The following is an 11,269-nucleotide window of genomic DNA, read 5'->3' as shown; positions in this document are numbered from 1 at the left end:
AGCGACTGCAGCGCCTAGCGGCGGCGTGCGGGGCCCAGGGGCGCCGCGCCCTCCATGCGCCGCGGCGCGCCCCGAGGCAGCTGGGGGCCCGCGCCGAAGCCGCCGCCCGCGCTGAGCCCCGGCCCGGCCTGCGGTCAGCGCCCGGCGGCAGCATGAGCCAGGCCGAGCTGTCCACCTGCTCGGCGCCGCAGACGCAGCGCATCTTCCAGGAGGCCGTGCGCAAGGGCAACACGCAGGAACTGCAGTCGCTGCTGCAGAACATGACCAACTGCGAGTTCAACGTGAACTCGTTCGGGCCCGAGGGCCAGACGGCGCTGCACCAGTCGGTCATCGACGGCAACCTGGAGCTCGTGAAGCTGCTGGTCAAGTTCGGCGCCGACATCCGCCTGGCCAACCGCGACGGCTGGAGCGCGCTGCACATCGCCGCGTTCGGCGGCCACCAGGACATCGTGCTCTATCTCATCACCAAGGCCAAGTACGCGGGCAGCGGCCGGTGATGCCGGCCCGGACCCCGACCCGCGCGCGGGCCCCGCGCGTGTCCTCCCTGCTGTACCTTCCCTCCAACTACCTCGGTGTGCGCCCGGCCCTCGGCGCCCGCGGCCACCACAAGTCCGGCGCGCAAGTCGGTGCCCACGGGAGCCGCGCCCGCCCACCCGCGGCCCGGGGTCGGCGCCCCCCGCGGCCGCCGGGGACCGGCCGGAGCGCTTCCCACGGCCCCGCCCGCCGCCGCGCGGGTGGGGGCAGGGCGCGGGCTCCAGCCCCTTTGAAATTTGAGTCTCGCTACCAGCAAGTTCGGAATCCCGAGACACCGGATCCTCCGCTCAAAATGTTCTCCTGAAGGTGGAAGGACCCGTGGCCGACGCGCGACGGAGACGACGCTCTGCTCTTCCCGGGCTTCTAAACTATTTATCACGTGTGTGCATATTTGCGGGTGATGTTTGTGCGCCTGAGTTTTCTGTTTGGAAAATATTTCGCGTGGTCAATGTGGTTATGGGGGGGAAGATGCATTTTTTTTTTCTAGTCTTAAAACTAAAAACTTGAGTCTGTCATTTCTTGGTTGCACTGAAATACCGCCCAGCCTGCTGGTTTCCCCGTGCTGCTCCGTCTCCCTCCGGCTTCTCTCCCTCACCTCTCTCCCCTCCTCCCCGCCCTCCCTTTCCTCCTCTCTCTCACACTCACACACACAATTCCGCGTGAGTTTTGGAAGCCCCCGGCCTCCCTCCGCCTTGTCCGGTGAGAGGCCACCATCCCCCAAGCCTGCCGGTTTGCAAAGCTTCCGCGGGAGCCTGGGTGCTCGGGTGTGGCGGTGATGGGGGGGTGGGGATGGGGATCAAGCCTTTTCTAGTGAGTTCTATTATAGTTAACAGTCGATTGCACACTTTTTTAAAAAAAGTAAATGGATTTGCCACGATTAAATGTCATAACATTTATGACAGAATATAAAATATTAACATATTTTAAGCCAAGTTTTAGGTGTATTTTTTGAATCTTGGTTATAGACCCAATTTTAAAGGGCGTTGTATCCAGCGTTGTGAAGGCAACTGTACCCATATTTATATTTTTATAAAATGCCTATAAGACTGTGAATCTCTTGTGCTAATTGCTGAGTGAGCTGAAGGGCCGCTTTGCCCCTCTTCAGCCTCCCGGAGCTTCAAGGACCCGATTCGAATCCGAAAATCCTGCCACGGGGGAGGGGCCGCCGGGAGGGGCCGCGCGAGGACCTAGGACGGAGGCGGTGCTTCTGCGTCACTTTCTGTCCCGAAAGGCGCCCTTCCTGGTTTCAGAGGTTCCAATTTTCTATGCAACCCCACACCCCTTGTTGTTTTGATCCTGAGAAATAAAAGGGAGGCTGAATTATTCAAATTTAAATGAGGCTTCCCCTGGGTAGAAGTGCTGCTGACCCTTCGTGCAAAAATGGGGAGCACTTGAGGACACAGGTGGGTGGAGGCCCTTTGTGCGTGGCTGGTCAGATTTGGGCAGTCATCTGTGGCTTTTTATAAAACTTTGTGTGAGAAGAATATATTGATAATGTCAGTGAAACAAGCAGACATTGAAACTGAGGCACAGATTACTCCAAAAGGAGTTTTTCTGTATATTTTTTCTAGATGCAAATACCTTTTTTAATTATGTTAATTAATGTTAAGACTTTCTAGGCTTACATGGAAGCTGTGTATGGGTCCCGGTGTGATCACTTTTAACTGGATGAAGTCTGCAGCACATTCCTGAGTGTACGATATAGACTTGTAGCCCAGCGTGAAAAATTTATAAATAAATTTTTCATTGATCTTTTTATATTAAAAAAAAGTTTGTTGGTTCTTCTTGGGCTTGGCACCGGGACGAGGGTCAGGCTGCAACATGCTGTTTGCGGGTGACGGCTGTGCAGCGCTTGGCTTGTTTCCACCTGAAGACAGAGCCTGGTAAGCTGCCTCTTGGCTCAGCTCAAAGGCACCGCAGTGGCCACGCACAGGACTTGTGAGGGCCCGCCTGCCTGCTTCCAGCCGTGGGAGTGGGGCACCTGAGGGCGCCCAAAACCACTTCCTCTGCTCCCTGGCAAAGGCCTCCACGTGGAAAGTTCTACTTGAAGCTCTTCCCGCCCTTCCCCCTCCCAAAGCCAGCCTGAGATGCCAAGGGTCTTAGGAGGGATCAGGCCCCCCTTAGGAGGGATCAGGCCCCTCTAGCTCCCTGCTACTGTGGGTTTCTGCTGGACCACCTGCTGCACAGAAAGGGTATCTTTTAAATTTTGGGGAACTTCTGTTGAGTAAAAGGCCCCTTCCTCTGCTCCGGTCCCTGGTGGTGCCTGGGAGATGAGGCAGCCACTCCCCCAGAGCACAGACCCCGAGTTCAACTCTGGGTCCACCCCGGAAGCTTGCATGGGAGGGGGTGCAGGGGAGGACATCCCCCAGGGGCAAGAGTAGCCTGCCCAGAGGAGACGGAGAGCCAGTGGGCCAAGGAAGTTCTAACTTTACTGGGACTCGAGAGTTACAAGATAACTTTCTCCTGTAAAGCTTCCAGAGCCCCCTGTGAGAAGCCTGAGGGTGGCAGCTTCCCCTCAGGGGGGTGCAGCTACAGTTTGTCCCAAGACAGGAAGACAGACGCATTGCCCTTACCCTGTTCCTACTTTGCATCTCCAGTTCTGTTCTGCCCTGAGGATTTTCCGAGTGAATTTTCAGTTGGTTACACAAGCATTTACTGACCCCCAGCTGGCCCACTAGATGGACCAGCTCCCTCGTTAGACGTCACAGAGGTGAGTGGAATATTCGATGCACATGAGGCCCCAGGGGAAGGCCTGACCTGAGGCTTCAGGGGGAGCGGCCGAGGGTGCTGGGGGTGCCTGGCCCCGAAGGAGGAGGTGCTGAACTTGGACGCTGTTGGGGTATAAGGCCTGGGCACTACCCGGACCCCAGGTGGGCCGGACCTCGTCTCCACTTCCCACCCCAGGCACTCGCGCAGGAGAGGGGGTCAAAGCTATAAACAAATGAGCAGACGGTGCAGGCTCCCACTCCGGGACCCCTGTCACCTGGGAGTCCCCACCACCCCGCCTCAGGCAGGTCTTCAGGGGTGGGAACAGCTCTTCAAGCCTTTTTGTGGCCAGGGCGAGAAAGAAGGCGCAGCTGACGCTCCCCGGGGCTGGGCCTCTGGGAACCCCTGGAGTGGCTGCCATGGAGAAAGCAGACAGACCAAATGGGCAAGGGCAGGGCCCGCCCCACTCCCCCCCACCTCCCACCCCCCCGGCCAGGAGTGTTGGCAGCTCCTGTCCAACTGTCCATCTCTCTGACCTGACCCTGGCCGGACGCAGGAAGTGTTTACTGTTGGAAGGGATGCCAGAGGGAGACCAGGAAATGCAGGAAAATGGTCAGCCAGAAAGAGTGATGTCCAAAGCCAGCAGGCGTGGGAGCCAGGACACAGCCGGCCAGAGCAAAGGGCCAAAGCGACGGGTTCGGAGGAGGAGAGGGAAGGGGCTGCCTTCCGGGCTCTGTCCCTCAAAGGCCCTGGCTCAGCACAGGGAGGCACAGCCCCGGTCGCACACAGGCACAGGGACGCGGCCCTGCAGTTCTGACCTTCGGAAGGCCAAGTACCTCCTGACGTCGCAGTGGAGCCTGCGGAGAGGAGGCCGGCGTCCACCCGGGCCTTGAGGACAGGAAAGGAGGCGCTGCGTGCAACTGGGAAACAAAGCCTGAGGCCGCGGAGCCTGCGGGTGCAGGCCCTGGGAAGTCTGGGAATCACCGACGGCTCCTCTCCTCCCGAGGCCTCCAGCGCAGCCCCTCCCGGGGCTCCGGGGTCTCGGGGAGGCCGCCCTCCCCCACCACTCCGCCTCGGCAGGCCTGGGCTCCCCGCTCGTCGCCAACACGCCCCTCCCTCTGCCCGGCGCATTCTTCTGCTTGGCTGTACGTCGGACTGTCCCTCGGCGCGTCCGTCTGTCGGTCTTTCTTCTCTCGCCCCCTCCAAAGCCGCGGGCCCCATTCATCCTCGAGGCCTCTGCCCTTTCCTGCGAGCGGGTTCCGCTCGGCGAGCAGCTGCTATGCTAATGAGAAGGGGGTGGGGGGCGGCGGGGGATCGGCGGGGGAGGGGGGACGAGGTGGGGGCACCCGCAGGGGGAAACCAGCGTCGGGAGGCCGGGGGCTCGGCAGTGGGGGCCCGACCGAGAGAGGGGAGGGACGGGCGCTCACAGAGGCCCGATCTCTGCATTCAGAACCGGCGGGGGCCACTCGCGGGCGCTGGGAAAGGGCGCCGCCCCCGCCGCCCCCGCCGCCCCCGCCCCGCGCACCCACTCGCCGAGCGAGGGGTGCGAGGAGTAGAGACCAGCTGTCATCTCTGTTCTGGGGTCGCGGCCTGGAGGGCGGCTCGTTCCGGAGGCCGCCCACCCCCTCCCCGCCCACCAGACGCCGCTGCGCGTGGGGCTTGGGTGCGCCCCGCGCGGGCTGGGGGTCTGAGCCGGAGACGGAGGGCCGGACACCCCCGCAGCCCCCCGGCCTGGGTGATTGGACGCTGGGGCGGGCGCGTGCTGCCCCCCTCCCGGAGGCGGCGCCCGAGGACCCCGGGCCTCGGCGAGACGGGGGAGGGGCGGAGGCGGCCCGAGCTGGACACGGGGACCCTGACCGCCGCCCACCCGGCGTCCTAGGGGCGACGAGGGGTGAGGACGAGGGCCCCCGAAACATGGCTCTCGGAGCCCGGGACGCCCCCCCCGCCTTGGGCGGGACTCCCACGAACGGGCACGGCGAGCAGCGCCCGATGGCAGGGTTCGGACCCGGGCGAGGACGCCAGCCCAGAACCGCGCGGTGCGGGCTGTGCTGCCACCCTGCGGATGCAGCGAGCACTGCGCCCGGGGGCCCGGGGGCCCGGGCGGCGAGACCCCCCGCCCGCCCTTCGCTGAGCGCAGGCGCCCGCACCCCCCACCCCCGCCGCCGCCTGCTGCGGACCCGGGCCTACTGGTGGCGCCGCCCCGCACCACCCTCGCGTGCCTGGAGCCCGCGACCTCGCCTCCTGAAAGGTGGCCGGGGCCCTTGGGGGGTCGGCCGCGGGGCGCCGGGACCGCGGCGCGACGGGTTGGGGTTAGGGAGCCGAAGGCCTTTCGGATGGGGGCGCTCGGGCCCAGCTGGGGCCGAGAAACTGGGTCCGCTTCACGCGGTGGCCGTCCCGTGCGAGGCGGGGCGAAGGTGCGCGCTGCGCAGAGGAAAGCGCCGGAAAGGCTGAGAGCAAGTCAGGTGGGCCCAGGCCTCACTCGGGCGACCACGGGAGAGAACGTCCAGCAGAGCCTGGTCGGTCTAGGCTACAGTGACAACACCGGCAATCTGTGGGGCTTGGGGGAGGGGGCAGGGCCAGAACTGGGGTCACCTTGCGGAAGGGCGGCCACAGAGGCCCGCTGCCCGGCAGGAGGGCCCTGGAGCAGGGTGGGCGTGTCCCTGGAAGGGGCAGCTGTGTTGAACCTGTTGACTGACATTAAACATGCACAACGTAGGAGCCGTGAGCTGAGTTTTATTCCGGATCTTACCGAGGACTGTAGCCTGGGAGACAGCTTCTCAGTAGCTCTGAGGGGCTGCTCTGAAGAGGTGGGGGAGCGGCCAGGATCTGTGTGGTCTGGGCCAGGGGGTGTGTGCAGCCAAGCACACATCTCGGTAGAAGGTAACTGCTAGTCACGGGGAAGGGGTATTTCCATTAATGATTTTAGCCCTTTTTTTCTGTGTATGGAAAGAGGCAGGAATCCGGGTTCATTAACATTTTTCCTGAAATCTATCTAACTCTCTAAGGGGCCTGTTTTTCCAAAGCACAGAGAGCCTCATCCCGTCTTTCCCCCGAACCCCTTTCAGGGTGCACTGTCGGTCGGCGACTGCAGTGGCCAATGACTTAAGGTCTTTGTAGAGCTGGCCAGTGGGCCACATTCTTGGTTTTACAACCCATAGTGGCTCCTGGCTTCTGCAGGCCCCGGAAGTAGAACCAAACCAGGGCCTGGGGAAGTGACCCCATCACGGTCCTCATGGAGCGATTGGCCGTGGTGCAGTATTCTCCCATTTGGTCAAAAGGGGAAGGGAGGACATTTCAGGGCCCTGGAGTCACAAAGAGTGGATGGTCAGCAGGACACGGGATGTGTCACAGCCCTGTGGACATGGCCGCCACGTGAGTCACTTCAAGACACAGACCACGTCCATCAGAACCATCAGGGCCAGCAGTGGGGTGCTTCCAGATCACCCCACAGAGCCTGGACCCTCAGCAGAGGGTGGCGGGCAAGGCTCTGATGGTCAGGTGAGGCTGGCATTGGAATTGCAGAGTCTGCCAGCAGTCTCCCTACCCCATCCCCCATTCCACAGGAAGTGTCTGTGTTGGGCATAAGCAAGGAAAGGACTTCTCTCTGTCTGAACTCTTGCCCGGCTCAGAGGTGGGGCCTGGATACCAGGTTTACCCCCAGTACGTGTCCCCCCGGTGGATAAAATCCACCTCTGCCTCCTCGTTGGTACCCTATGGACAAGAACCCCCAAGGGAGCCCAACCCAAATTGTCCCATAAACTTTCCAGAGACATATGACAATATACAGAACAGTAGCCTGTAAACAAGATGGAATGTATTTCTCATCACTGAAGTTAGAACAGGTGGTCCAGGGCTGGTGTGTGGCATTAGGATACAGGCTTTCTGTTGGGTGGACCTTTCATTCACATGGCTCAAAATGGCACCCCATGTCCAGCCATCAAGTCTACATTCCAGCCAACAGTGAGGAGGAAGAGGTGAACTAGGGCCTGGGCCCCCTCCTTCCAGGACACTTCCTAGAAGTCTGTTTTTGCCAGATCTACTCACATCCCATTGGCTGAAACATAGCCACATGCCCAACCTCATTGCAAGGGAGGCTGGGAAATGTAGTCTTTATTCAGTGAAGTGCCCAGCTTAAAATGGGGCCATAGACGAAGAAGAGCTGCAGATTTGGGAGTGGTCTGTCCCTGCCCAGGTGACGGCAGCATCCAGGCCGTGTGGTCAGGCAGAGTTGTCCGTGTCTTATGCTCTGCCTTGTTTTCCGTGACGGGAATACACTCTACACTCTAACGTTAGAGGTTTGTGCTGAAGAACTTTCTAAGGATTAAAACTGTCCAGCAATGGACTGAAAAGAATGAAAAGCGGAAGCACTCCTGGGTGCTTGTTTGCGCTGAGATTTACACCTCCAGGCCTGACCGATTATACGTGCACAGCCCCACGAGAAACACGAGGGGGGGAGCACAGCCCGTCTGTGTAGGGATGGGTCCAGCAGACATGCTGCTGTACCCTAGGAGCCCCAGAGCCATTCTCCATGGGAAACGATGCTGCAGGTTAGGTGAACAAGGCCCTGCCGTGTGGCCGTCAGGAAACGGAGGGCCCAGGAAGCACTTGGGACATCCCTGCTCCCTGCACGAGGCGAGAGCAGGACTCGGTACAGAGGAGAGCCAGCCTTTGCCCCTCTGCTCCCCGTTCCCTGTTCTCCAACCTTCCTCTCCCTTATCTCGGAGCAAAGTAATAAGTAACCCAGGACTTGGAATTCTCAAGGTTATTTTGTCAATAAAGTTCTCCTTCTCAAGTGTCCCAAGATGTCTTTTGGGGCATGGCTTCTTTTCGTTTTAATCAAGGTCGAAAGAAAATCATTAGGTTTATCATTCATATTCCTAAAAATCAACTTTACTGCAGTATAATTTATATACAATAAAATGCAGCCATTTAGAGTGTGATGAGTATGGACTGGTGTGTATGCCCACAGAACCTACACCATAACCAAAGCGTACAACATTTCCATCAGACCCCAAAGTTCTTCCACACCCCGACTCAGCTGGCTCCTCTCGCCCCCCAGTCCCGGGTCACCGCCGACCACTTCTATCGCCACAGGTCATAGGATTATCTATAAAAGGACTGGTGTGGTTTGTACTTCCTGGCTTTCTGGCCCTCAGTGCCAGACTCACCCATGTTGTTGCAGTAACTTTGTGGGGGAGGGGTAGGTCTCTTTTTTTCTGGGTTTTTTTTTTTCCCCACTAGAAAAATCTGGCTGGTACCACACAAAACACAAGATAGCTTCCACTGGTAGTTTTTCAGTCGACAGAATTATCCTCAGTAAATGTGCTGGCAGCACACGGCACCTCAGAGAGCCCAGGGGAAGGGGAGCACAGGCCCACCCCTTACCTTTCCAAAACACTCCATTCCCTTCTCCTGGGCACTGATCCTTAAGGACTGGGACTCTGACCCCAGAGTGTCTTTAGAAAATCATCTTACCAAATTAACGTTTAGAAAATGAAACTTTAGGGACTTCCCTGGTGGTGCAGTGGTTAAGAATCCGCCTGCCAATGCAGGGGACCGGGTTCGAGCCCTGGTCCGGGAAGATCCCACATGCCGTGGAGCAACTAAGCCCATGCGCCACAACTACTGAGCCTGCGCTCTAGAGCCCGCAAGCCACAACTACTGATCCTGCGTGCCACAACTACTGAAGCCCATGCACCACAACTACTGAAGCCCGTGTGCCTAGAGCCTGTGCTCCGCAACAAGAGAAGCCACTGCAGTGAGAAGCCCGCACACCGCAACGAAGACTAGCCCCTGCTCGCCGCAACTAGAGAAAGCCCATGTGCAGCAACGAAGACACAACGCAGCCAAAAATAAATAAATAAATTTATAGGAAAAGAAAAAATAGAGTTTCCACATAACGTAGCATATGTATTACTCTTTTCCAAGCTTAGGTGTACGCCCAAGAGATATTAAAACATACGTCCAGGGACTTCCCTGGTGGTCCAGTGCAAGGGGCCTGGGTTCTATCCCTGGTCGGGGAACTAGATCCCACATGCAGGCCGCAACTAAGAGCCTGCATACCGCAACTAAAGATTCCTCATGCCACAACTTAACATGCTGCAACGAAGATCCCACGTGCTGCAACTAAGACCCAGCACAGCCAAACTAAATAAATAGATATTTAAAAAAAATACATCCACACAAAAAACTGCATGCAGGGACTTCCCTGGCGGTCCAGTGGTTAAGACTTCACCTTCCACCGGAGGGGGCATGGGTTCCATCCCTGGTCAGGGAACTAAGATCCTGCATGCTGCACAGTGCGGCCAAAAAACAAAAAAGTGGCTTCCAAATTTCATAGCAACATTATTCATAATAGCCAGAAAGTAGTAACAACCCAAATGTCCATCAGCTGACGGAGATATAAGCAAAATATGGGATATATATGCAATAGAATATTATTCAGCCATAAAAAGGAATGAAATACCGATATTACTTGAAAATTAACCTTGAAAATATTATGTTAAGTAAAAGCTGCCGGACACAAAGGGACAAATATTGTATATGATCCAGTTAGGAGCTGCCTAGGGCTGGGGGTGGGCTTGGTAAGAATAATGGGCAAGCACAGAGTTTCCTTCTGATGTGACAAAAATGTTCTAAAATTAGATTATAGAGATGTTTGCACAACTTTGTGAATGTACTAAACCCACTGAATTGTGCCCACTGTACGGTAAGTGAATTGTATCTCAATTTTTGAAAGCTCTTTAAAATAAAAATAGGTTTTTATAACCATGTAGTTATATCTGCAATTTGTAATGCAGATTTTAACAAGCACAGAGAAGAGCTAAAAAGGGCACTTGAGGCTTCCCTGGTGGCGCAGTCGTTGAGAGTCCGCCTGCCGATGCAGGGGACACGGGTTCGTGCCCCGGTCCGGGAAGATCCCACATGCCGCGGAGCGGCTGGGCCCGTGAGCCATGGCCGCTGAGCCTGCGCGTCCAGAGCCTGTGCTCCGCAACGGGAGAGGCCACAACGGTGAGAGGCCCGCGTACCGCAAAAACAAACAAACAAAAGAAAGGCACTTGGTCCCTTCCTGCCATGGGTCTGGGACTCAGAATGTCAACTTGGAACTAAAAGTTACAGCACACAGTGGACATCAGGACACGGAGCATATGGCGTTTCCACAGTCTGGACATCTTGTGGAGTGACGCATATACCCCAGTGATGCAAAACTCTTCCAGCTGGAACCACCTTTGAGACACACTGGAACGTTAGTCCCATAACTTTACAACTTGAAATGCCCGAATGTGTCATCAGACTCGTCCTGAGTGACTTTGGATTATTTCAAAACCTGCAAAACGTCTTCACAGGAGGATGACTTCTGACCATGAAGGATATTCAGAAGAATGGTTCACTGGTTCTGAGGTTAATTCCGAAAAAAGTTCCAAGCATCTTGTACATTCCTGGGAAAAGTGTTCCTACAACGTTCTGTCAACTACAAATTGGCGCTCGCCATTGTCACTTGCCAGCTGCCTCTACAAGGAGTAACTCACGTGCGGCTGCAGCTGCTAACTGGCAACACCCCCTGAAGAGCTGAACTGAGGCACTCTGGGCTCTGGGTAACACTGGCAGAACAGGTCTTCCGATAGATGGATATTTTCAGGAGACAAGTTTATGAGCCCAGTTCTTGTATCTCCTCGTATCTAGACAAGCACTCAAATCCTTCATGGCGACGTCTGCTCCTCATGACTGGCAGTGACATGCACGAGACGAGCAGAAACCTTCTACAAAAAATATGTGCTTGATTGCATGTACCCCCCCTTCACCCAAATCACATCTATACTGACCTTCCTCCCTGCCTCTGTGGAGCAGTTTCTCAGAGCGATCTGGGATGCTGTCTCCCGGGTTGCAGCCCTCATTTTGCCCCAAATAAAACTCAAATCGCAACTCTCACGTTGTGCATTTTTTTAAGTCGACAGTTCCCATCACTTCTAGAAAAAACTTAAGGAACCCTATAGCCACCCAGTCACCTCCACAGGCGAGAGAGTGGAGA

General features: G+C 56.9%; 1 protein-coding gene across 1 annotated transcript; it reads left to right on the top strand.

Annotated features, from left to right (window-relative positions):
* Nucleotides 1-125: 125 nt before the first annotated feature.
* Nucleotides 126-623, top strand: NRARP (NOTCH regulated ankyrin repeat protein). Its single transcript, XM_029203961.1, has one exon. It carries the CDS (start codon nucleotides 153-155, stop codon nucleotides 495-497), a length of 345 nt encoding a protein of 114 aa, XP_029059794.1. The 5' UTR covers nucleotides 126-152; the 3' UTR covers nucleotides 498-623.
* The last annotated feature ends 10,646 nt before the right edge of the window (nucleotides 624-11,269 follow it).

Source organism: Monodon monoceros, unplaced genomic scaffold, assembly GCF_005190385.1.
Source record: "Monodon monoceros isolate NGI ecotype Baffin Bay Population unplaced genomic scaffold, NGI_Narwhal_1 Super_Scaffold_5, whole genome shotgun sequence".
NCBI lineage: Eukaryota > Metazoa > Chordata > Mammalia > Artiodactyla > Monodontidae > Monodon > Monodon monoceros.
The sequence above is the reverse complement of the archived record's forward strand: the minus strand, read 5'-3'. Positions and strand labels throughout refer to the sequence as shown.